At 43.9% G+C, this 27,607-nt stretch overlaps 1 protein-coding gene across 6 annotated transcripts in view; it reads right to left on the bottom strand.

The window, feature by feature from the left end:
* The window catches only part of LOC106578792 (uncharacterized), a 99,103-nt gene that overhangs the window by 27,624 nt on the left and 43,872 nt on the right, over positions 1–27,607 (bottom strand). For 4 of the 6 annotated variants that reach the window (XM_082965713.1, XM_082965714.1, XM_082965715.1 and 1 more), the window contains exons 2-9: positions 16,745–17,049; positions 13,784–13,943; positions 13,473–13,664; positions 12,607–12,759; positions 11,184–11,401; positions 10,288–10,477; positions 6,097–7,341; positions 3,827–3,919 (exon numbers count right to left, since the gene is read on the bottom strand). In XM_082965713.1, coding sequence (XP_082821839.1) covers positions 3,827–3,919; positions 6,097–7,341; positions 10,288–10,477; positions 11,184–11,401; positions 12,607–12,759; positions 13,473–13,664; positions 13,784–13,943; positions 16,745–17,049 — 2,556 coding nt within the window. Of the gene's footprint in view, positions 1–3,826; positions 3,920–6,096; positions 7,342–10,287; positions 10,478–11,183; positions 11,402–12,606; positions 12,760–13,472; positions 13,665–13,783; positions 13,944–16,744; positions 18,392–27,607 lie in introns of those variants that run through there. The other 2 variants (XM_082965718.1, XM_082965716.1) reach the window with 2 other exon arrangements.

Raw genomic sequence — 27,607 nt, 5'->3', positions numbered from 1 at the left:
TCAGACCTGGATATTAAGACAGTACTCTGCAGGCTATCTCTGCAGTAGATTGCAACTCCACCCCCTTTGTCAGTTCTATCTTGTCGGAAAATGTTATAGTTAGGAATGGACATTTCTGGGTTTTTGGTGGTCTTCCTAAGCCAGGATTCAGACACGGCTATGACATCAGGGTTGGCGGAGTGTGCTAAATCAGTGAATAAAACAAACTTAAGGAGGAGGCTTCTGATGTTAACATGCATGAATCCAAGGCTTTTACGTTTACAGAAGTCAACAAATGAGAGAGCCTGGGGGATGGGAGTGGAGCTAGACACTGCAGGGCCTGGATTAACCTCTACATCACCAGAGGAACAGAGGAGGAATAGGCTAAGGGTACGGCTAAAGGCTAACAGAACTGGTCATCTAGCGCGGTCAGAGCAGATAGTAAAAGGAGCAGATTTCTGGGTGTGAGAGAATAGATTCAAGGCATAATGTACAGACAGAGGTATGGTAGGATGTGAATACATTGGAGGTAAACCTAGGCATTGAGTAATGATGAGAGATATTGTCTCTAGAGATGTTTAAACCAGGCATATGTGGGAGGTGGAACTAAATGGTCGGTTAAGGCATATTGAGCAGAGCTAGAGGCTCTACAGTGAAATAAGACAATAATCACTAACCAGGACAGAAATGGACAAGGCATATTGATACTAGGGAGAGTCATGCGTAGCCGGGTGATCAATAGGGGTCCAGTGAGTGGTTAGGCTGGCTGGAGACACGGCGATTCAGACAGCTAGCAGGTTGGAGCTAGCAAGCTAGCAGAAGGGCCTTAGAGGGACGTCTCGACGGAGGAAAGTCTGTTTTGACCTCCACATGCGGTGACGTCAATAGACCAGTTGTGATGGAAGGGTTCCAAATAGCAGAGGGTTCCACGTCCAATTGGCAAAATAGGTACAGTAGCCCAAGAAATTGGTCGATGGATCTATAAAGCTAACAGTCCAATAAGCTCTAGACAGCTAGCAGTTAGCGGGCCTCGGCTATTGGATGGGCATTCAGGGGATGTTGCGATGTAGAGGCCAGTTGAGTACCCCTTCAAGCAGATTATGTCGCAGTCCAGTCGTGAAGGATCGGCGGGGTTCCCTGCCCCGTACCGGCTGTAGAAGGGGTCCAGGTATTGTAGCCCAGGAGTGGCTGATGGGCCTCTTCAGCTAGCCGGGAGAAAGGGCCTAGTATGTGCTAGCTCCAGGCTAATTGGTGCTTGCTCCGGGACCGACGTTAGCCAGGACTCGGATAGCAGCTAGCTAGCTGCGAAGATTCAGGTGAAAATGTCCAGAGCTTGCGGTAGGAATACGGGGATATGGAGAGAAAATAGGTCCAGTATGCTCTGGTTTGAGTCACGTTGTACAAACTGGCGAGAGCTTTCCGAGCTAACGGTTAGCTGATGACTGCTAGCAGTGGTTAGCTGGCTAGCAACTAGTGAGCTGGGTAGCTTCTGTTGGGGGATTCCGAATTCGAGGTGAATAATACTTTAGAAAAAAACAGATCCGCACCACATTGGGTGAGGCGGGTTGCAGAAGAGTGTTATGAAGTTGAGTTTTAGAAAAAAATATAAAAAGAATGCGAAGAAAAATATATAAAAAGATATATACATGGGACACGACAGGACGAGGACAAAGGATGTCTGACTGCTACGCTATCTTGGATAAAGATATGGGAATTTGTTGAGGGTGAAAAACCCAGCAGCATTGCAGTTCTTGACACAAACCAGCATACCTGGCATCTACTACCAAACCCTGTTCAGAGACACTTAAACCTTTAGTCTTGCCCATTCACCCTCTGAATGGCACACACCCACAATCCATGTCTCAATTGTCTCCAGGCCTATAAATCCTTCTTTAACCTGTCTCCTCCCCTTCACCTACACGGATCAAAGTGGATTTAAAGCTGCAATATGAACCTTTTGGGCAACCCGACCAAGTGATTGGTTATAAATCTGTCATTCTCATTGGAAACATGTCTAAGAAGCTGTAAATCTGTTCTAAGGGAAGCTGTAGATCTGTTCTACTGGAAGCTGTAGATCTGTTCTACTGGAAGCTGTAGATCTGTTCTATGGGAAGCTGTAGATCTGTTCTACGGGAAGCTGTAGATCTGTTCTACGGGAAGCTGTAGATCTGTTCTACGGGAAGCTGTAGATCTGTTCTATGGGAAGCTGTAGATCTGTTCTACTGGAAGCTGGAGATCTGTTCTACTGGAAGCTGTAGATCTGTTCTACTTTCTATGGGAAGCTGTAGATCTGTTCTAAGGGAAGCTGTAGATCTGTTCTACGGGAAGCTGTAGATCTGTTCTACTGGAAGCTGTAGATCTGTTCTACGGGAAGCTGTAGATCTGTTCTACTGGAAGCTGTAGATCTGTTCTACATTCTATGGGAAGCTGTAGATCTGTTCTACTGGAAGCTGTAGATCTGTTCTACTGGAAGCTGTAGATCTGTTCTACGGGAAGCTGTAGAGCTGTTCTAAGAGAAGCTGTAGATCTGTTCTACTGGAAGCTGTAGATCTGTTCTACGGGAAGCTGTAGATCTGTTCTAAGAGAAGCTGTAGATCTGTTCTAAGGGAAGCTGTAGATTTGTTCTACGGGAAGCTGTAGATCTGTTCTAAGAGAAGCTGTAGATCTGTTCTAAGGGAAGCTGTAGATTTGTTCTACGGGAAGCTGTAGATCTGTTCTAAGGGAAGCTGTAGATCTGTTCTAAGGGAAGCTGTAGATCTGTTCTATGGGAAGCTGTAGATCTGTTCTACTGGAAGCTGTAGATCTGTTCTACTGGAAGCTGTAGATCTGTTCTATGGGAAGCTGTAGATCTGTTCTAAGGGAAGCTGTAGATCTGTTCTAAGGGAAGCTGTAGATCTGTTCTACGGGAAGCTGTAGATCTGTTCTACTGGAAGCTGTAGATCTGTTCTACGGGAAGCTGTAGATCTGTTCTACGGGAAGCTGTAGATCTGTTCTACGGGAAGCTGTAGATCTGTTCTACTGGAAGCTGTAGATCTGTTCTACTGGAAGCTGTAGATCTGTTCTACGGGAAGCTGTAGATCTGTTCTACGGGAAGCTGTAGATCTGTTCTAAGAGAAGCTGTAGATCTGTTCTACGGGAAGCTGTAGATCTGTTCTAAGAGAAGCTGTAGATCTGTTCTATGGGAAGCTGTAGATCTGTTCTATGGGCACATTTCTATGCTTCCCGTTTTTAAGTTTAGTTTTTGCGTCTCTTTCGTTTTCTTTACACTTCAAACAGCTGAAAATACAATATGTTTGGTTATGGAAAAGACATTTCACTGTGGTTTAGATGGTATAACGATTCTCTACACTAGACCTGCTTGTTTGGTCAAATAAACTGAAGTTAGTCAAACTCTTTAGAACTGTAGCAACCAGGAAACAGCAGAGCAAAGCGTTCTGCATCTTTAACAGGTGACATCAATAAGGGAGATTTCACCTGGTCAGTCTATCTCAGGGAAAGACCAGGTGTTTTTAATGTTCTGTTTAGTCAGTGCACAGGATATAGGAAATAGGATGCTGTTTGGGACAGCCAAAGACTGGGTCATTTCACAGAACCAATCAGGTGCCTTGCTGTGACACACACACTGTAGTAGAGACATACTGTAGTAGAGACATACTGTAGTAGAGACACACTGTAGTAGAGACACACTGTAGTAGAGACACACTGTAGTAGAGACATACTGTAGTAGAGACACACTGTAGTAGAGACACACTGACACACTGTAGTAGAGACACACAGTAGTAGAGTAGTAGAGACACACTGTAGTAGAGACATGGCATGCTGCTTCGGCTCACACTAACCCATTTACCTGTTCTGCACTCTGGCGATAAATCTTTCTCTTTAAACTACCCAGAGTATTTTCCCACAGACCCTGGCAGCACCTCCAAAAGGTTTTAGTTGTCTGAGACAGAGAGGGGTAGAGAGAGAGAGAGAGAGAGAGAGGGGTAGAGAGAGAGAGAGAGAGAGAGAGAGAGAGAGAGAGAGATAGATGGTAGAAAAAGAGAGAGAGCGAGAGAGAATGAGGGGTAGAGAGAGGGGTGGAGAGAGAGAGGGGGAGAGAGAGAGAGAGGGGTAGAGAGAGCGAGAGTAGTGGAGAGAGAGATAGAGGGGTAGGGAGAGAAAGGTGTAGAGAGAGCGTGAGGGGAAGAGAGAGAGATAGAGGGGAACGGAGAGAAAGGTGTAGAGAGAGCGTGAGGGGAAGAGAGAGAGCGAGAGGGGAAGAGAGAGAGAGAGAGAGAGAGGAAGAGAGAGAGAGAGAGAGAGGGGAAGAGAGAGCGAGGTTGAGAGAAAGATAGAGATAGAGCGAGAGGTAGAGAGAGAGAGGGGTAGGGAGAGAGAGAGAGGGGTAGAGAGAGAGCGAGGTTGAGAGAGAGATAGAGATAGAGGGGTAGAGAGAGAGAGAGAGAAAGGTTGAGAGAGATATAGAGAGAGATAGAGAGAGATTGAGGGTAGAGAAAGAGGAGTAGAGAGAGAGACAGAGAGAGATAGACGGGGGAGAAAGAGAGAGAGGGGTAGAGAGTGGGGTAGAGAGAGAGAGATGGGGGAGAGAGAGAGAGAGAGAGAGAGAGGGGTAGAGAGAGACAGAGAGAGATAGATGGGGAGAGAGAGAGGGGGAGAGGGAGAGGTAAAGAGAGGTAAAGAGAGAGAGAGAGAGAGCGAGAGAGAGGGGGGAGAGAAAGAAAGAGGTAGACAGAGGGAGAGGTAGAAAAGAGAAAATATGGAAATTAAGGCAAGAAAGGACAGCTGGAAACAGCTGAGAAGGGCGTGTGGAAGTGGCCACCCAGTCCTATGATTCTATAGGAGAAACAAATAAGAGGGTTGAAATAGTGTTTCAGTCAGGTAGGTTCAGAGTGGTCAGGACAGTCAGGTAGGTACAGAGTGGTCAGTACAGTCAGGTAGGTACAGAGTGGTCAGTACAGTCAGGTAGATACAGGGTGGTCAGTACAGTCAGGTAGGTACAGAGTGGTCAGGACAGTCAGGTAGGTACAGAGTGGTCAGTACAGTCAGATAGGTACAGAGTGGTCAGTACAGTCAGGTAGGTACAGAGTGGTCAGTACAGTCAGGTAGGTACAGAGTGGTCAGTACAGTCAGGTAGATACAGGGTGGTCAGTACAGTAAGGTAGGTACAGGGTGGTCAGGACAGTCAGGTAGGTACAGAGTGGTCAGTACAGTCAGGTAGGTACAGCGTTGTCAGTACAATCAGGTAGGTACAGAGTGGTCAGTACAGTCAGGTAGGTACAGGGTGGTCAGGACAGTCAGGTAGGTACAGAGTGGTCAGTACAGTCAGGTAGGTACAGGGTGGTCAGGACAGTCAGGTAGGTACAGAGTGGTCAGTACAGTCAGGTAGGTACAGCGTTGTCAGTACATTCAGGTAGGTACAGAGTGGTCAGTACAGTCAGGTAGGTACAGGGTGGTCAGTACAGTCAGGTAGGTACAGGGTGGTCAGGACAGTCAGGTAGGTACAGAGTGGTCAGTACAGTCGGGTAGGTACAGAGTGGTCAGGACAGTCAGGTAGGTACAGAGTGGTCAGTACAGTCGGGTAGGTACAGAGTGGTCAGTACAGTCAGGTAGGTACAGAGTGGTCAGTACAGTCAGGTAGGTACAGGGTGGTCAGTACAGTCAGGTAGGTACAAGGTGGTCAGGACAGTCAGGTAGGTACAGAGTGGTCAGTACAGTCGGGTAGGTACAGAGGGGTCAGGACAGTCAGGTAGGTACAGAGGGGTCAGTACAGTCAGGTAGGTACAGAGTGGTCAGTACAGTCAGGTAGGTACAGAGTGGTCAGGACAGTCAGGTAGGTACAGAGTGGTCAGTACAGTCAGGTAGGTACAGAGGGGTCAGTACAGTCAGGTAGGTACAGAGTGGTCAGTACAGTCAGGTAGATACAGAGGGGTCAGTACAGTCAGGTAGGTACAGAGTGGTCAGGACAGTCAGGTAGGTACATAGTGGTCAGTACAGTCAGGTAGGTACAGAGTGGTCAGTACAGTCAGGTAGGTACAGAGTGGTCAGGACAGTCAGGTAGGTACAGAGTGGTCAGGACAGTCAGGTAGGTATATATGAGAGGAGGTCTGTGGTTCTTACCCTGTGGACAGGCTCTGTGCTCTTCTCCTCCTCACCCACCCTAGGATTAGCCTCCAACACCTCCACATGGCTGTCTCCTTGGTTCCCCAAGCTGAGGATGAGATTGACAGTACCCCCCAGATCCACACTGCCTCCAAGGCTGAGGGTAGGGCTGTTCTTGACGGTGCCCCATAGGCAGACCATTCCCCCCTGGTCCCCCAGGCTAACCCCCTGGCCCACCAAGCTAACCCTAGGGCTGCTGTTGACTGAGGTGCCCCCTAGGCTTATGGTGCCCCCCAGGCAGAGGGCTGGGCTGCTGGGCTCTTTTAAGACCAGGCAGGGGGATTGGTGGGTCTCTGGAGGAGAGGTGAGACCACTGCCCACTGTAGGATGTGTGTTGCTTTTCATCACCTGGTAGCCACCCTCTTGGTCCTCCCAACTTTGCTGGTCTGTTGCGGGACAGTACAGACTGTCTATTGTCCTCAATCTGTCCTCAAAGACACTCAGTGCAGGGGTAAAGTGGGTCTCTGGCTGAGCAGGGGTACTGTGGGTGGGGCAGGCTGTAGCATCTGTGTAGATATCTGCTGCTGTGGTCTCTGAGTAGATATTATCTCTAGTGGGCTCTACTGTGGTCTCTGAGTAGATATTATCTCTAGTGGGCTCTACTGTGGTCTCTGAGTAGATATTATCTCTAGTGGACTCTACTGTGGTCTCTGAGTAGATATTATCTCTAGTGGGCTCTACTGTGGTCTCTGAGTAGATATTATCTCTAGTGGACTCTACTGTGGTCTCTGAGTAGATATTATCTCTAGTGGGCTCTACTGTGGTCTCTGAGTAGATATTATCTCTAGTGGACTCTGCTGTGGTCTCTGAGTAGATATTATCTCTAGTGGGCTCTACTGTGGTCTCTGAGTAGATATTATCTCTAGTGGGCTCTACTGTGGTCTCTGAGTAGATATTATCTCTAGTGGGCTCTACTGTGGTCTCTGAGTAGATATTATCTCTAGTGGACTCTGGTACAGTGGTTGTGTAGATGTTATCTTCTGTGATCTGCTCTGCTGTCTCAGAGTAGTTCTCAGTGATGGGCTCTGTGTTGGTGTAGATATTATCTCCAGTAGTTTGCTCTGTTGGGGGCTCAGAGTAGATAATATCTTCATTAGCTTCAGTCTTGTTATTCCTGCGTTGACTCCTCTGGTGTTTCTGGTCTCTCCAGTGGACCAGCATCCATCCCAGCATGGACCTCAACTCTTCCAGACGCTCATTGATCTAGAGGAATGATCAATCATTCAATCAATCAATCAGTCAACCAATCAGTCAACCAGTCAACCAATCAGTCAGTCAATCAGTCAGTCAATCAGTCAACCAATCAGTCAGTCAATCAGTCAACCAATCAGTCAGTCAATCAGTCAACCAGTCAACCAATCAGTCAGTCAGTCAGTCAGTCAGTCAATCAATCAGTCAGTCAACTATTCAACCAATCAATCAGTCAACCAATCATTCAACCAATCATTCAGTCAACCAGTCAACCAATCAGTCAGTCAATCAGTCAACCAGTCAACCAGTCAACCAATCAATCAGTCAACCAGTCAACCAATCAGTCAATCAACCAATCAATCAGTCAACCAATCAATCAGTCAACCAATCAATCAGTCAACCAATCAGGCAATCAACCAATCAATCAGTCAACCAATCAATCAGCCAACCAGTCATCCAATCAATCAGTCAACCAGTCAACCAATTAGTCAGTCAACCAATCAGTCAGTCAATCAGTCAATCAGTCATCCAGTCAAAAAATCAATCAGTCAACCAGTCAACCAATCAACCAGCCAACCAATCAATCAGTCAACCAGTCAACCAATCAATCAGTCAACCAGTCAACCAATCAATCAGTCAACCAGTCTACCAATAAATCAGTCAACCAGTCAACCAATCAATCAGTCAATCAGTCAATCAGTCAACCAGTCAACCAATAAATCAATTAGTGACCAATTAAGACCTAGACAACCAGGTGAGAGGAGTTCCTAACTCATCAATTAACACCTAGACAACCAGGTGCGAGGAGTTCCTAACTCATCAATTAAGACCTAGACAACCAGGTGAGAGGAGTTCCTAACTCATCAATTAAGACCTAGACAACCAGGTGAGAGGAGTTCCTAACTCATCAATTAAGACCTAGACAACCAGGTGAGAGGAGTTCCTAACAGAGACCTAAGACAACAACACAGCATTGTAGCATCACATGACAACAACATGCCAGCAGCACAACATGGTAGCAGCACAAAACATGGTACAAACATTATTGGGCACAGACAACAGCACAAAGGCAAGAAGGTAGAGACAACAGTACATCACGTGATGCAGCCATAACTTTCAGTAAGAGTGTCCATGATTGAGTCTTTGAATGAAGAGATGGAGATAAAACTGTCCAGTTTGTTGCCGCTCGTTCCAGTCTCTAGCTGCAGCGAGCTGAAAAGACAAGCGACCCAGGGATGTGTTTGCTTTGGGGACCTTTAACAGAATGTGATTGCCAGAATGGGTGTTGTATGTGGAGGATGAGGGTTGCAGTAGGTATCTCAGATAGGGGGAGTGAGGCCTAAGAGGGTTTTATAAATAAGCATCAACCAGTGGGTGTTGCGACGGGTATACAGAGATGACCAGTTTACAGAGGAGTATAGAGTGCAGTGATGTGTCCTATAAGGAGCATTGGTGGCAAATCTGATGACCGAATGGTAAAAAACATCTAGCCGCTCGAGACCACCCTTACCTGCCGATCTATAAATTACGTCTCCGTAATCGAGCATGGGTAGGATGGTCATCTGAATCGTAGATAGTTTGGCAGCTGGGGTGAAAGAGGAGCGATTATGATAGAGGAAACCAAGTCTAGAGTTAACCTTAGCCTGCAGCTTTGATATGTGCTGAGAGAAGGACAGTGTACCGTCTAGCCATACTCCCAAGTACTTGTATGAGGTGACTACCTCAAGCTCTAAACCTGTGGGGAGAGAGGCATTCTTCTTACCAAACCACATGACCTCTGTTTTGGAGGTGTTCAGAACAAGGTGAAGGGTAGAGAAATCATGTTGGACACTAAGAAAGCTTTGTTGTAGAGCGTTTAACACAAAATCCGGGGAGGGGCCAGCTGAGTACTGTATAATCTGAGTATAAATGGATGAGAGAGCTTCCTACTGCCTGAGCTATGTTGTTGATGTAAATTGAGAAGAGTGTGGGGCCTAGGATCGAGCCTTGGGGTACTTCCTTGGTGAATGGCAGTGGCTGAGACAGACAGCAGATGTTCTGACATTATACACTGCACTCTTTGAGAGAGGTAGTTAGCAAACCAGGCCAAAGACCCCTCAGAGACACCAATACTCCTTAGCCGGCCCACAAGAATGGAATTGTCTACTGTATCAAAAGCTTTAGCCAAGTCAATAAAAATAGCAGCACAACATTGCTTAGAATCAAGGGCAATGGTGACATAATTTAGGACCTTTAAGGGTGCAGTGACACATCCATAACCTGAGCGGAAACCAGATTGCATACCAGAGAGAATACTAGACATCAAGAAAGCCAGTCAGTTGATTATTGACAAGTTTTTCCAACACTTTTGATAAACAGGGCAAAATAGAAATAGGCCTATAACAGTTAGGATCAGCTTGATCTCCCCCTTTAAATAAAGGATGCACCGTGGCTGCATTCCAAGCAATAGGAACCTCCCCAGAGAGGAAAGACAGGTTAAAAAGGACTGAGATAGGCGTTGATAGGGGCTGCAACCTTAAAGAAAAAAGGACCTAGACAACTAGGTGAGGGGAGTTCCTAACTAATCAATGACCTTAATTGATCAATCAAGTCATGGAATTGACACCTCTGTGTTAGACAGCTGGGGCTACTTTTACACAGTTAACCCTGGTCTTTTGACCAATCACATCAGATCTTTTTCAGAGCTGATCGGATTGGTCAAAATATCAATTACGGTAAAAATATCAGAATTGGACTGCCTGTGTAAATGCAGCCATAGTTACAAAAACCCAGAACCCTAAGTGTATTATATTTCTCCTAGGGGTTGTGCGACTCAATGTTAACCCTACCATCTGAACCAACCAATCTACAACAACAAAAAATCAACCAACCAATCTACAAAAAAATATCAATCAAACAATCAATCAACCAACCAACCAACCAATCAACCAACCAACCAACCAATCAAGTAGACCCTACCATGTTGGCCAGGTGGTGCTCAGCATTCAGCAGGTTTCTCCCTGCAGCATCCAGCTCCTCAAACTCCTCCAACTTCCTGTCTATCTGGACATCCATCTCCATCTCCGCAACCATTGGCTCCTGGTCGTCCCTCCCACAATGCAACACTCTCTCAGAGAAAATATACTCCCGGGTGTCCTCCATCCACGATCTGTCCATTCAAAAGGGTGGAGGGGGAAAAGGAAGACAGACAGACAGACAGACAGACAGACAGACAGACAGACAGACAGACAGACAGACAGACAGACAGACAGACAGACAGACAGACAGACAGACAGACAGACAGACAGACAGACAGACAGACAGACAGACAGACAGACAGACAGACAGACAGACAGACAGACAGACAGACAGACAGACAGACAGGGAGTAAAGCCATGAATAGGACATGATGATGATGATGGTAACCAGTCTTTATGATAGTTCCTCGCTACAAATACTCTACGGAACCCGGAACCACAGAACTAACATTACTATGGAACCCATGGATATAACAATAACTATACCGACCTCCCCAACACGTGTTAAATTACTGACAAAGCCTGCCTGACAGACTAGGACATCCTGTTATGATCTGAAACAGCTAAGAGTCTCCAGTCATAGCGACTCTCAGCAGGCTACAGTGGGATTATGAAAGAAACTATCTAAATTCAACTTTTCTCCATTCCTGTCTCCTCACCTCCTTCTCAAAAGTATTGGAGGAGTGTGTCCAAGGTCTCTTCACTCAGACCCTTTTCTCCAATGGGGTTTGAGAATGAGGCGAGGAGAGAGGATGCAAGAAGTCTAAGAAAGAGGAATTGAGAAAGAGACCCTGATTGAGCCAGAAAGGGCCAGTATGGTTTATATCATCTGCTTACATCATGGCCAGGTAGGTCCTGAAGAAGTCCTGCAGGTCAACAAACTGTCGTAATCTGTCTCTGTTCTCCTCTAAGTTCCTCCTTAATTCCCTCCAAACCCCCAGGGCTCCCTGCACCTCCACCCCCAGGAAGGTCACTCTCTCTGGGCATAGCTCCTCCAGATAACCGGTCTGTCTCTGGAGCTCCTCCACCTCTTCCTTCAGTACAGCATAATTAACCTACAGGGAACAATGACAACAGGTTGAATTATGATATGGATGGAAGGATGGATGGATGGAAGGATGGATGGATGGATGGATGGATGGAAGGAAGTAAGGAAGGAAGGAAGGAAGGAAGGAAGGAAGGAGGAAGGAAGGAAGGAAGGAAGGAAGGAAGGAAGGAAGGAAGGAAGGAAGGAAGGAAGGAAGGAAGGAAGGAAGGAAGGAAGGAAGGAAGGAAGGAAGGAAGGAAGGAAGGAAGGAAGGAAGGAAGGAAGGAAGGAAGGAAGGAAGGAAGGAAGGAAGGATGGCCACACGTGTGAGAGGTGTTTTTTAGACTTCTCAGATAGGGAGAAGAACCATGTTAGACATATTCAAGCCGTTCTGTTGCTTTCAATCTGAACCAGTAGTTAATATCTGTGAAGTCTCGATGGGAGTGACACTTCATAATGTTTTTCAGTTAATCACGGTCGGTGGCTGATCAATGACGCCACAGTTATTTCAGTATGTTAGATCCCATTTGGTCCTGTTGTTTTCACTGGGTCCAGATTCCAGACAGTAATGTGTGTATTCAGTTTGGGGGGGTACGGTATGACTCATGTCAAACACATAGCTGTCTGGACTGGACACACACACACCACCCACTAATCCTCCAACTCTTGTGACAGACACACAAACACACACACGCACACACAAACACACATCCTTGGTGGACAATAAACTCTGTGTGATGGCATGTTGTAATTTACATCCTTAATGGAACAGAAATCAGGCTTGGTTCATGCTTGCTGATTGGCTCAATGGTCTCTGTGGGTCAGAGTGGAGTGAGAAACTCTGACACAACAGGAAACAGACAGCTTGGGAAACAAGGTGAAGGGAGGAGGAGAGAGGAGGGAGTGCTTCCCTTGTTCCACAACAGCCATTGTAACCTATTACACAACGACCATTACCCAACACCAATGGAATATATTGTTATATTACAGTAAAGGAACTGGGTCTAATCCGCAGCATGTTTCAAGACCTGGAGATTTCTGAAAGCCTCTACTTCATTCCTTCAATGACAGTACGACAGGAAGACGTTAGAGCGTTGAAGTGTCTAGTCCCTTTAGGTGGTCTTACTGCTCTTCTAGTCCCTCTAGTCCCCCCTCACCTCTAGGTTGTCTTGCTGTTCCTCTAGCCCCCCACTCACCTCTAGGTGGTCTTGCTGTTCCTCTAGCCCCCCTCACCTCTAGGGTGTCTTGCTGTTCCTTTAGTCCCTCTAGTCCACTGCGTTCTGGTTCACAGCGCATGGCCATGTCTTTCTCTCTCTGCAGGAGGTCCAGGTTCAGCTCTCTACTGCAGCACAGACTGTCCTCCACACGCACTAACAGCACAGCCAGCTGGGACAGCAGAGGGGAGAGAGCAGAGGGAGACTTAGGGTCAGTCACGGGATTAGTTTATTCTGTCAAGTAAACAAACTAAAGGAAACAGTTTTCACTGTTCTTCTACAACAACCATGTTGCCATGGATACTGTACACTAGATATGAAACCAACACAGACTCCACTGGACCTTCACAATACCAGAACCTGTCAACCCTCCGGGGCCATCCTACCTGTCGGATCATAGTCTGGATGGCTTCATCATGGTTGGACCTTCACAATACCAGAACTTGTCAACCCTCCGGGGCCATCCTACCTGTCGGATCATAGTCTGGATGGCTTCATCATGGATGGACCTTCACAATACCAGAACCTGTCAACCCTCCGGGGCCATCCTACCTGTTAGATCATAGTCTGGATGGCTTCATCATGGTTGGACCTTCACAATACCAGAACCTGTCAACCCTCCGGGGTCATCCTACCTGTCGGATCATAGTCTGGATGGCTTCATCATGGATGGACCTTCACAATACCAGAACCTGTCAAACCCTCCGGGGCCATCCTACCTGTCGGATCATAGTCTGGATGGCTTCATCATGGATGGACCTTCACAATACCAGAACCTGTCAACCCTCCGGGGCCATCCTACCTGTCAGATCATAGTCTGGATGGCTTCATCATGGATGGACCTTCACAATACCAGAACCTGTCAACCCTCCGGAACCATCCTACCTGTCGGATCATAGTCTGGATGGCTTGATCATGGATGTGATTCTGTGATCGTCCTCTCTCTCTGACCGTGTCATTCAACATCTCCACTGCCTCCCGCAGCTCCTCTACAGGGTTTCCCAGCGGCTCCATCAGGGGCTCCCCACCCCCATCACCCAGCAGGGTAAGAGCTGAGCTGATCTCACTGTGGAGAGGCTGGGAGATAAACACCGGAGGTGGTTTACCCAAAGTTATTAAAGACAGACTAACCCTCGGGTACCTAATGTAGTATGCTGTGTGATGTGACTTCATGCAGGTAAAACTCTGTGCCTCACCTGTCCAAGGTTACTGCTGTAGCCCCTCCCCCTGGCCTCTTGGGTCTCCTCTAGCTCCACCCTCTCCTCTAGCTCCACCCTCTCCAAAAACTCTGTCAGCATCCTGGTGTCCTGCAGCGACGAACTCTGCTGAGTCAACGCAATCTGGACACGTTGGTACCTGGTGACACAGAGTACATCAACATTCAACACTTAACCTACAATAAAGGCCAGTCAGTCTGTGGTGGGTGTGGTGAGGCTGAGATGCTATAGCCTCTGGCTTGTCTATTAGACTTCAGTCTCTCTGTCTATTAACACATAGAGCCAGACTGTTAAAGACACCAAGCCACCAACCATCAAAAAAAGAGAGGGGGCCAGAGGCTGAAGGGCCATTGGTTTCGACAGGTAGAAGAGTTCTCCCTCTCTCTCTCTCTGCTCTCTCTATCTTTCTCTCTGCTCTATTAATTAAATTAAATTAAATTCAAAGGGATTTATTTGCTTGGGAAACATATGTTCACATTTCCAAAGCAAGTGTAGGCCTCACTCCCCCCTATCTGAGATACCTACTTTAGCCCTCATCCTCCACATACAACACCCATTTTGCCAGTCACATTCTGTTAAAGGTCCCCAAAACACACACACATCCCTGGGTCGCTCCTCTTTTCAATCCGCTGCAGCTAGTCTCCGCAGGAGGCCTTTTGGCTTTTGGTAGGCCGTCATTGTAAACAAGAATTTGTTCATAACTGACTTGCCGAGTTAAATAAAATAAAGTGTAATAGATAATAAACAAAAGTGAAATAAACAATAAAAAATTAACAGTAAACATTACACTAACAGAAGTTCCAAAAAAGAATAGAGACATTTCAAATGTCATATTATGTATATATACAGTGTTGTAACGATGTGAAAATAGTTAAAGTACAAAAGTGAAAATAAAGAAACATAAAAATGGGTTGTATTTACAATGATGTTTGTTCTTCACTGGTTGCCCTTTTCTTGTGGGAACAGGTGTCACGTCCTGACCATAGTAAGTTGTCATTTTCTATAGTAGAGTAGGTCAGGGCGTGACAGGGGGTATTTTGGGTTTTTCTATGTTTTCTATTTCTATGTTTAAGTTCTAGTTTTTGTATTTCTATGTTGGGGTTGTTTGGGTTGATCTCCAATTGGAGGCAGCTGATCCTCGTTGCCTCTGATTGGAGATCATATTTAAGTAGGGTTTTTTTCTTCCTGGGTTTTTGTGGGTAGTTGTTTTCCGTTTTGTGAGTTCACCTGACGGAACTGTTGGCTGTCGTTTTGTTGTTTTCGTTTAAGTGTTTTCATTAAAGTTAATATGAGCACTACACGCTGCGCCTTGGTCCCCTTTATACGACCCACGTTACAACAGGTCACAAATCTTGCTGCTGTAATCGCACACCTCATTTTGTGGGCAGTGGGCACATACTGTAGTCTGTCTTCTCTTGAGAAGCAGTAGCAAGTCTCCTTTCTCAATAGCAAGACTATTCTCACTGAGTCTATACATAGTCAAACCTTTCCTTAAGTTTGGGTCAGTCACAGTGGTCAGGTATTCTGACACTGTGTACTCTCTGTTTAGGGCCAAATAGCATTCTAGTTTGCTCAGTTTTTTTGTTAATTCTTTCCAATGTGTCAAGTAATTATCTTTTTGTTTTCTCATGATTTGGTTGGGTCTAATTGTGTTGCTGTCCTGGGGCTCTGTGGGGTCTGTTTGTGTTTGTGAACAGAGCCCCAGGACCAGCTTGCTTATGGGACTCTTCTCCAGGTTGATCTCTCTGATGTCTTTGTTATGGAAGGTTTGGGAATTGCTTCCTTTTAGGTGGTTGTAGAATTTAAAGGCTCTTTTCTGGATTTTGATCATTAGCGGGTACCGGCCTAATTCTGCTCTGTATGCATTATTTGGTGTTTTACATTGTACACTGATCTTTTTGCAGAATTCTGCATGCAGAGTTTCAATCTGGTGTTTGTCTCATTTTGTGGGTTGGTGAGCAGACCCCAGACCTCACAACTATAGAGGGCAATGGGTTCTATAACTGATTCAAGTATTTATAGCCAGATCCTAATTGGGATGTCGAATTTTATGTTCCTTTCTGGACCCTTTCTCTCTGCTCTTTCCCCTTCCTCCTCTCTCTGTGTCTACCCCTCTCTCTCTCTCTCTGCTCTCTCTCTCTCCCCCTCTCTCTCCCCCCTCTCTCTCTGCTCTCTCTCTCTTCCCTCCCTCCTTTCTCTGTCTCCCCCCTCTCTCTCCCTCTTTCTCTGCTCTATTTCTCTCTCCTCTACCTCCTCTCTCTGTCTCCTTCTCTCTCGCCCCCCTCTCTCTCTCTCTGCTCTCTCTCTCTCTCTCTCTCTCTGCCCCCCCCCCTCTCTCCAGCTGTAGGACAGTTGGTTATGATGACATCATTGTATATGTCAGCGGATCTCTTAGATGCTCTTTGGTTCTGGAACATTCTGGAACATTCACTGCTTTCCACCTCACTAAGATGAACACACACCAATAGGAATATATAAACAATAGAACCAGCGGTTGGACAGAGTACTGAGATATATATTAACAAGCTATATAAAGTATCAATTATTGAAGAATAACACCACCCGTGCAAAACCAAATGTCTTAGTAATGGAGACTCTGATGAGGTTCACCTCCTGGGTGTTGGTGAAGGTGTAACCTAACCTAGTGAGAGGAGGGGACCCTTGGTCTGAACACAGACAACCTGTGGGTGTTGGTGAAGGTGGAATCTAACCTAGTGAGAGGAGGGGACCCTTAGTCTGAACACCAGAGGAGACGTCACTTAGGGTACATTAATCATGAAGGAATAACCCACACCCACCCACCCACCCTCTCTCTCCCTTACCCCCTCTCCTTTTCTCTCTCTCTCTCTCTCTCTCTCTCTCTCTCTCTCTCTCTCTCTCTCTCTCTCTCTCTCTCCCTCTCTTTCTCTCTCTCTCCCCCTCTCCACCCTGGGTACTCACTTTCTCTCCACCTGGTCCATACGATCTGGGAGGACTTGTGTGTGGTGTTGTGGCACCTGGAGGCCCTCAGTGTTGGAGTATCCTGGGCACTGACCCTCCCGCTGACCACCCAGCCTGTCCATCTCCTGTCTGAGTGCTGTTAGCTCCATTCCCCGGCAGGACATCTCTGTCTGGAGTAAGCAGCTGTCTTTCTCAGCCAGCCTCATGGCCTCTGGGTCTCCTGCCAGCTGGGAGTTTGACATGGACAGCTCTGCTGCCTCCAACCAGGCTTCTATACTACCCAAGGCCTGGAGGAGCTGCACTGTCTGGGAGGAGAGGGGGTGTGGGGAGGGAGGAGAGAAGAACTGCAATGTCAACATCGGTCTAGACTCTAGAAGAAGGGTCAGAGCTGTACTGTCTGATAAGAGAGGTTAACTGCAGGGTCAACATCGGTCTAGACTCTAGAAGAAGGGTCAGAGCTGTACTGTCTGATAGGAGAGGTTATCTGCAGGGTCACCAATGTAATGACTGAGGGGTTAGGCCCAGAGCTTCAGCATCACGCCAATTTGTTGCTGGCTTTTCTTTATATATGAAAGGTATTGGTGGCGACAAAGACTACTTTTATTTCTGCCAACCGATCTAGTCATGATTGCAGTGAAGTTTTGCCTACAGCTTAGTGTGAAATGTAGCCGTAATGCTGAGGTGGCATTGGAAGGCACTACCTTCTCTTCTCAGAGCCCATTGGAAGGCACTACCTTCTCCTCTCAGAGCCCATTGGAAGGCACTACCTTTTCTTCTCAGAGCCCATTGGAAGGCACTACCTTCTCTTCTGAGAGCCCATTGGAAGGCACTACCTTCTCCTCTCAGAGCCCATTGGAAGGCAGTACCTTCTCTTCTCAGAGCCCACCACATTAACTGTTTTCTAAGCCACAACTGGATGGATCCAGAAAGAATAACTGTGGGAATAAATATCACTGAATGACCAAAATATTGGAATAAAGTAGGCTAATGCAACTGAAGGTCATCCTAGTGTTGCTTACTGAAACTCCCAAGGTCATCAAATCATTATAATACATTTGAACAAAAGTGTAAAATAGTTCTTAAGTAAAAATACTTTAAGGTACTACTTAAGTCATTAAGAGATTTTTTTAATTACTTTTACTTTTGCTTCACTACATTCCTAAAGAAAATAGCATGCTTTTTACTCCAAACATTTTCCCTGACAGCCAGAAGTACTTGTTACATTTTGAATGCTTAGCCGGACAGGAAAATGGTCCAATTCACACACTTATTAATAGACCATCCCTGGTCATCCCTACGGCCTCTGATCTCGTGGACGCACAAAACACAAATGCTTCATTTGTCTGAGTGTTGGAGCCGTAAATTAAAAAAAAACTATAAACTGGTGCTGTCTGTTTTTTTTTTAATTTAAGGAATTTGAAATTATTTATTTGTTTACTTTTACTTTTGTTATATTTTGTCAATTATATTTACTTTGATACTTAAGTATATTTAAAACCAAATATTTGTAGACATTTACTCAAGTAATATTTTACTGGGTGACTTCTACTCGAGTCATTTTCTATTAACGTATCTACAGTGGGGGAAAAAAGTATTTGATCCCCTGCTGATTTTGTACGTTTGCCCACTGATAAAGAAAGGATCAGTCTATAATTTTAATGGTAGGTTTATTTGAACAGCGAAAGACAGAATAACAACAAAAATATCCAGAAGAATGCATGTCAAAAATGTTATAAATTGATTTGCATTTTAATGAGGGAAATAAGTATTTGACCCCCTCTCAATCAGAAAGATTTTATGGCTCCCAGGTGTCTTTTATACAGGTAATGAGCTGAGATTAGGAGCACACTCTTAAAGGGAGTGCTCCTAACCGCAGCTTGTTACCTGAAAAAAGACACCTGTCCACAGAAGCAATCAATCAATCAGATTCCAAACTCTCCACCATGGCCAAGACCAAAGAGCTCTCCAAGGATGTCAGGGACAAGATTGTAGACCTACACAAGGCTGGAATGGGCTACAAGACCATTGCCAAGCAGCTTGGTGAGAAGGTGACAACAGTTGGTGCGATTATTCGCAAATGGAAGAAACACAAAAGAACTGTCAATCTCCCTCGGCCTGGGGCTCCATGCAAGATCTCATCTCGTGGGGTTGCAATGATCATGAGAACGGTGAGGAATCAGCCGAGAACTACACGGGAGGATCTTGTCAATGATCTCAAAGCAGCTGGGACCATAGTCACGAAGAAAACAATTGGTAACACACTACGCCGTGAAGGACTGAAATCCTGCAGCGCCCGCAAGGTCCCCCTGCTCAAGAATACATATACATGCCCGTTTGAAGTTTGCCAATGAACAATCTGAATGATTCAGAGGACAACTGGTGAAAGTGTTGTGGTCAGATGTGACCAAAATGGAGCTCTTTGGCATCAACTCAACTCGCTGTGTTTGGAGGAGGAGGAATGCTGCCTATGACCCCAAGAACACCATCTCCACCGTCAAACATGGAGGTGGAAACATTATTCTTTGGGGGTGTTTTTCTGCTAAGGGGACAGGACAACTTCACCGCATCAAAGGGACGATGGACGGGGCCATGTACCGTCAAATCTTGGGTAAGAACATCCTTCTCTCAGCCAGGGCATTGAAAATGGGTCGTGGATGGGTATTCCAGCATGACAATGACCCAAAACACACAGCCAATGCAACAAAGGAGTGGCTCAAGAAGAAGCACATTAAGGTCCTGGAGTGGTCTAGCCAGTCTCCAGACCTTAATCCCATAGAATATCTGTGGAGGGAGCTGAAGGTTCGGGTTGCCAAACGTCAGCCTCGAAACCTTAATGACTTGGAGAAGATCTGCACAGAGGAGTGGGACAAAATCCCTCCTGAGATGTGTGCAAACCTTGTGGCCAACTACAAGAAACATCTGACCTCTGTGATTGCCAACAAGGGTTTTGCCACCAAGTACTAAGTCATGTTTTGCAGAGGGGGTCAAATACTTATTTCCCTCATTAAAATGCAAATCATTTTATAACATTTTTGACATGCGTTTTTCTTGATTTTTTGTTGTTGTTATTGTGTCTCTCACTGTTCAAATAAACCTACCATTAATATTATAGACCGATCATTTCTTTGTAAGTGGGCAAACGTACAAAATCAGCAGGGGATACTTTTTTCCCCCACTGTATACTTTTACTCAAGTATGACAATTGGGTACTTGTTCCACTACTGCATTTGGAACAATTGCCTACCCGCGTTGTGGTCAACTATTTCAGCACCCTTTCGAGCTGCTTTGAGACAAGCATGGAGACTCGTCTTGATAAATCAATGTCTGTAACGGCTGTCTGAAGGAATAGGCCAAGGCGCAGCGTGTATCTTCTTTATTATTATAAGAGAACACTTAAACAACGGCAAAAACAAACAACGGCAAAAACAAACAACGGCAAAAACAAACAACGGCAAAAACAAACAACGGCAAAAACAAACAACGGCAAAAACAGTTCTGTCAGGTATACTCACAAAACAGAAAATAACTACCCCCAAACCCCCAAAGGAAAACAGGCTGCCTAAGTATGACTCCCAATCAGCGACAACGATGTACAGCTGTCCCTGATTGAGAGCCATACCAGGCCAAAACAAAGAAATACAAAGCATAGAAAAAAGGACATAGAATGCCCACCCAAATCACACCCTGACCAACCTAAATGGAGACATAAAAAGGCTCTCTCAGGTCAGGGCGTGACAATGTCAGATTATTATGCTCATTGGATATCAGTTTGGATATTGATGTACAGAGGCCAATAAGATAATACACTGGCAGAATCCACACTGACTGGCCCTAAACACTGTGGTCTAATACAAATCGAGGTGAGGGCGATGGAAATGCATTTGGCAATTGATTTACTTCAATTCGGTAAATGGCACTGTGTGCTATTTTTGAAGGATGGATCCCAGTCTGTTCAGGGCTATAGGATATGGGGGATCTGGGGTGGTCTGCCGGGCATTGGGATGACAACCCAACTAGGGATGAGGAAGGCTTTTAGCGGGTGGAATAGTAGGGACCATTTGGAGGTTTACTTAGTAGCAATGCAAATATCATGGTACAGCTATATAGACACTCAATCATCATGTTACTTTTTAATGGTACGTTTACAAACATATATTTTCATAAATAAAATGTAAAGTTGTGTCTCATTATGGTAAGTGGTGAAATAAGTATAGCCAGTTATAATTGTAATGGCCTAGCAGATAATAAGAAAAGGCGATCAGTATTTACCTGGTTAAAAGAGAAGGAATTTAATATCTATTGTTTACAGGAAACCCATTCAACAATTTTAGATGAAGTTTTGTGGAAAAAGAACTGAGGGGCGAAATATATTTCTCCCATGGGCAAAGAAATTCAAAAGGGGTGATGGTTTTAATTAACAGTAATTTTCATCCAAATGTGCAAATTGTCCAAACAGATTATCAAGGTAGATGGATTATTTTAAATATGTTATTGGACAGATATGGCTTATTAACCTATACAGTCCGAATAATGATGATCCAAGCTTCTTTGAAAATATATATAAGAATTGATCAACTCTACAAGCAACACTAGACTATTATAATGGTGGGAGATTTTAATACGGTCTTAAATACCTCTCTGGACCGGAAAGGAAATCACACTACAAACTATCAGCATCAGGCACTTAAGGAAATCATGAATGTCATGGATATATTGGAATTAGTCTTACAGAATTTCCACGTGGGCGAGGATATTGGAAATTTAATCAAAGCCTACTAGATGATAAATTGTTTAGAACTAGGACAGAAGAATTTATAACTGACTTTTTCAGACATAACATAGGTACAGAAGATCCACTTATTGTATGGGACACTTTTAAGTGTGCTTTTAGAGGCCATGCAGTTCAGTACTCATCTATAAAACAAAAGCAATTTAGATCAAAACAGTCCATATTAACAAAGGAAATTGAAGGACTATCAGTACAGTTAGATAGCAATAAAAACTGTACCATAGAGGCACAGAATAAGTTAGAGGAAAAACAAAAAGAAATGGAGGAACTTATTCAAGAAAGATCCAGTGTAATATATTATAAAAATAAAGCAAACTGGATGGAATATGGGGGAAAATGCACCAAATTATTTTTCAATCTTCAATATACAAATGCTACCAAAAAAATGTATTAAAACTTGTTAGAAATGATGGAGTCACGCATGATTCACCAAATTATATTTTGAAAGAGGAAGTAAAGTACTTTAAGAATATGTTTTCGTTTCAGGCTCCTCCTTCTCCACTAACTGAAACTAATTGTATGGATTTTTTCCCTAATAATAATGTAAAATTAACATCTGTACAGAAATACTCATGTGAAGGCTATATTACAGAGGAGGAACTGCTTTATGCAATTGGGGCCTTTAAGGATGGGAAAACTCCAGTGCTGGATGGCATACCAGTGGATGTATACAAAACTTGTTTTGATATACTCAGAGGACCATTATTAGCATTATAATCTCCTATATAAATGGTAGATTATCAGACACGCAACAAGAAGGTCTGATATCATTATTACTGAAACAGGACCCAAATGGTATATATAAAGATCCAGTCCATTTAAAAAATTGGAGACCTCTTACACTTCAGTGTTGTGATGCAAAAATCCTGGCAAAATGCTTGGCGCATAGAATTTAAAAAAGTATTGTCAGATATTATTCATCCTAATCAGACATGTTTTTTTACATGGACGATACATTGGAGATAATATAACACAAGTACTGGAAACAATAGAATACCATGAAATATCGGGGACACCAGGCCTGGTTTTCATAGCTGATTTTGAAAAAGCTTTTGATAAAGTACGACTGGAGCTTATATATAAATGCCTAGAATACTTCAATTATGGGGAATCTCAAATAAAATGGGTTAAAGTTATGTATAGTAACCCTAGGTGTAAAATAGTAAATAATGGCTACATCTCTAAAGGTTTTAAACTATTTAGAGGAGTAAAACAAGGTTGTCCACTATCGGCATATTTATTTACTATTGCCATCGAAATGTTAGCTGTTAAAATTAGATCAAACAATAATATTAAGGGATTAGAAATCCGTGGATTAAAAACTAAGGTGTCATTGTACGCCGATGATTCATGTTTTCTTTTAAAACCACAATTAGAGTCTCTCCACGGCCTCATAGAGGATCTAGATACATTTGCTATCCTCTCTGGATTAAAACCAAATCATGATAAGTGTACTGTATTATGTATTGGATTACTAAACAATACAAATTTTATATTACCATGTAGTTTACCAATAAAATGGTCTGACGGAGATGTGGACATACTCGGTATACAAATCCGGTATACAAGAAATGATCTCACTCCAATAAATTTTTATAGAAAGTTAGCAAAAATAGATAAGATCTGGCTACCATAGAAAGAAAAATACCTGTCTATTTGTGGAAAAATCACCATGATTAACTCTTTAATCATATCACAGTTTACCTATTTGCTTATGGTTTTGCCTACACCTAGTGACCTGCTTTTTAAATTATATGAACAAAAAATATTCAATTTTATTTGGAACGGCAAGCCAGATAAAATTAAATGGGCCTATTTATATAACGAATATGAATTCGGAGGGCAGAAATGATTAAATATTAAAGCATTAGACCTCTCACTAAAGGCATCAGTCAAACCAAAGTTATACTTAAATCCAAACTGGTTTTCTAGTAAATTGGTATGAATGTCTCATCCTATGTTCAAGAAAGGCCTTTTCCCTTTATACAGATTACACCTGCCCACTTTTGGTTGTTTGAAAAGGAAATAATCTCCAAAATATCTTTATTTTTTAAACAAGCCTTAGAAAGTTGGTTGCAATTTCAGTTTAATCCACTTGAAAAAACAGAACAAATAATACAACAAATATTGTAGTTAAATTCAAATATAGTAATTGATAAAAAAACTGTATTTTTCAAAGAAATGTTTAAAAAAGGTATCATTTTAGTGAATGATATTATAAATAGGACTGGTGGAGTGATGTCACACATGCAGTTAACACCGACATATGGAAATGTCTGCTCTACCCAAAATTACAACCAATTAATTGCAGCATTACCACAAAAATGGAAGAGGCAAGTAGAAGGGGAAAAAAGTAAGGAACTTGTATGTCGGCCCTGTATTAAAGAACATAAATGGTTAAAGAAAAGTGTGATAAATAAAAACATATACCAATTTCATTTAAGGACCAAAAAACTGACAGCTGTGCAAAATTGTTGGGAAGAGATTTTCGATGTAACCATTCCATGGCACATGGTTTATGAATTGACACGCAAAACAACGCCGGATTCAAAACATAGAATTTTTCAATTTAAATTACTATACAAAATTCTTGCAATTAATAGAATGTTATATATATGGGGGATACAATCTTCCCAGCTCTGCAGATTCTGCTGTGCGGTGGCAGAGTCATTAGATCATTTATTTTGGTATTGTCCATATGTAGCTCGTTTTTGGTCACAGGTCCAGGAATGGCTGAAGAATTGGAACATTTGCCTAGAACTAACGCTGCAGATAGCAATATTGGGTGATTTGAAAAGCCATAGTCAATCAATCAATAATATAATAATTATTTTAGCAAAAATGTTTATTTTTAATTTACAATCTGTAGAAGCTATGAGAATAGAAAGGTTCAATTGTTTTGTGAATCATCACAGCACAGTTGAAAAATACATGGCAAATAGAAATCCGTAATGGATGGTGTTGAGAGATAGATGGGAGGGGTTGAATGGAGCTGAAGGGTGGGACTAATAACAAGATAAACATTGTAAAACATACGGGGTCTGTAAAATGTATATAGGTTCAGAACTTTTGTGAAATAGCACAGCTACAAATAGAAATCAAACTGGATGGACATCAGAAATAGAGGAAGGACTAAAAACAAACATAAAATAACTATTGTAAAATAGACTGTGTCTGTAAAATGTGTATAAGATGAATAAATTGAAGGTAAAAGCCGAAGTGTTTATTAGTTTACTCCAATTGGGCGATCGGTGGTAGATTTGCGTAGAATAATAATAAAGGTATATTCTTTTAAAAAGTATGTATGTCTATATAGGTATGTGTATGTATATATGTGTATATGTACGCATGCGTGTATGGATATATATATTTACCCAAAAAATATAAGGGGGATTGGAAATGATGCAGACAATTACATTGATGGAAGCAATATTCTTTCTGCAATATTAAGCTGATCCACCCCTTTTTTTTTAAACACTGTGGTCTAAACTGGCCCACTGAACACTGTGGTCTAAACTGGCCCGCTGAACACTGTGGTCTAAACTGGCCCACTGAACACTGTGGTCTAAACTGGCCAGCTGAACCCTGTGGTCTAAACTGGCCCGCTGAACACTGGGTTCTAAACTGGCCCGCTGAACACTGTGGTCTAAACTGGCCCGCTGAACACTGTGGTCTAAACTGGCCCACTGAACACTGTGGTCTAAACTGGCCAACGGAACACTGTGGTCTAAACTGGCCCGCTGAACACGGTGGTCTAAACTGGCCCACTGAACACTGTGGTCTAAACTGGCCCACTGAACACTGTGGTCTAAACTGACCCACTGAACACTGTGGTCTAAAATGGCCCACTGAAGACTGACTGTATCCCAAATGGCACCCGATTCCCTATATATTGGTCTGTGGGCCCTGGTCAAAAGTAATGCACTATATAGGCAATAGGTTATAATTTGGGCTTCAATTGTTCTGTTCAGTCCCAGTTAGTTTGTTATCATTGTGGCTGTCTGCCTGTCTGTCCTGCTCTTGTCTTTCCATGTGGTAATTGAATGTTAACGCACCCCAGTGTATATACTGTGTTCCCCTGTATAATTCCTCTGAAGGTCAGCCTGCTCTGCCTTTGTTGAATGTTAGGTGGATCCACCTCAGAAGCTCTGCTACACACAACTTGGCAGAGAGCTAATAGTACTGAATGAGAGAGAGAGAGAGAGAGAGAGAGAGAGAGAGAGAGAGAGAGAGAGAGAGAGAGAGAGAGAGAGAGAGAGAGAGAGAGAGAGAGAGAGAGAGAGAGAGAGAGAGAGAGAGAGAGAGAGAGAGGTGTCTTACCCTAAACCTCATCTCCTCTCCTGCCTCTAGACCTGGTTCCTGTGATGTCGTCTCCTTAGCTCCTCCCATAACTCCTCCAGCCGAATTAAGAAGTCCTGGATCTTAGAGTTGCCGGGGTGCTGGGCTCTGATTAACCCTCCACCCTGCTGCAGGTTAGCCACAGACAGTAGGTTAGACTAGGGCTGTTCCCAGACCAACCCTCTACCCTGTTGCAGGTTAGACACAGACAGTAGGTTAGACTAGGGCTGTTCCCAGACCAACCCTCTACCCTGCTGCAGGTTAGCCACAGACAGTAGGTTAGACTAGGGCTGTTCCCAGACCAACCCTCTACCCTGCTGCAAATTAGACACAGACAGTAGGTTAGACTAGGGCTGTTCCCAGACCAACCCTCCACCCTGCTGCAGGTTAGACACAGACAGTAGGTTAGACTAGGGCTGTTCCCAGACCAACCCTCTACCCTGCTGCAGGTTAGACACAGACAGTAGGTTAGACTAGGGCTGTTCCCAGACCAACCCTCCACCTTGCTGCAGGTTGTTGTTGACCTTTAACCTAAACCCTTTTTGTCCACCTTTGTCCTGACCCTGTTGTTTTCTTATTATTTTATTTTACATTTTCTAGGGGATGGATCAGCTTTAATATTGAGGATAGATTGTAGCTTCCATCAATGTAATTCTCTGCATAATTTCCAATCCCCAAAATATTTTGCGGGTAAATATATATATTTATATACATACTGTAATATGTATGTTAATAATCGTGAAGCAAGTACAGGGAGTGAATTTATTAAGTAAATGAACATGGAACAAAACAAGAAACGCGATTAGCGTACAGGCATAAGGAAAATAAACAATAACGCCTGAGGAAAGAACCAAAGGGAGAGACAGATAAAGGGGAGGTCATCAGGAAGGTGATGGAGTCCAGGTGGGTCTCATGAGGTACAGGTGCGCATAACGATGGTGGCAGGTGTGCGAAATAATGAGAAAACTGGTGACAACGAGCACCAGAGAGGGAGTAGATGTGACATATACACATACCCACATACAGTGAGGGAAAAAAGTATTTGATCCCCTGCTGATTTTGTACGTTTGCCCACTGACAAAGAAATGATCAGTCTATAATTTTAATGGTAGGTTTATTTGAACAGTGAGAGACAGAATGACAACAAAAAAATCCAGAAAAACGCATGTCAAAAATTTGATTAAATGATTTGCATTTTAATGAGGGAAATAAGTATTTGACCCCTCTGCAAAACATGACTTAGTACTTGGTGGCAAAAACCTTGTTGGCAATCACAGAGGTCAGACGTTTCTTGTAGTTGGCCACCAGGTTTGCACACATCTCAGGAGGAATTTTGTCCCACTCCTCTTTGCAGATCCTCTCCAAGTCATTAAGGTTTCGAGGCTGACGTTTGGCAACTCGAACCTTCAGCTCCCTCCACAGATTTTCTATGGGATTAAGGTCTGGAGACTGGCAAGGCCACTCCAGGACCTTAATGTGCTTCTTCTTGAGCCACTCCTTTGTTGCCTTGGCCGTGTGTTTTGGGTCATTATCATGCTGGAAAACCCATCCACGACCCATTTTCAATGCCCTGGCTGAGGGAAGGAGGTTCTCACCCAAGATTTGACGGTACATGGCCCCGTCCATCGTCCCTTTGATGCGGTGAAGTTGTCCTGTCCCCTTAGCAGAAAAACACCCCCAAATCATAATGTTTCCACCTCCATGTTTGACGGTGGGGATGGTGTCTTGGGGTCATA

Source organism: Salmo salar, chromosome 19 (genome assembly GCF_965601325.2).
Source record: "Salmo salar chromosome 19, fSalSal1, whole genome shotgun sequence".
NCBI classification, from domain to species: Eukaryota; Metazoa; Chordata; class Actinopteri; order Salmoniformes; family Salmonidae; genus Salmo; species Salmo salar.
Note: the sequence above shows the minus strand (reverse complement) of the source record. Positions and strands in the feature narration are given on the sequence as shown.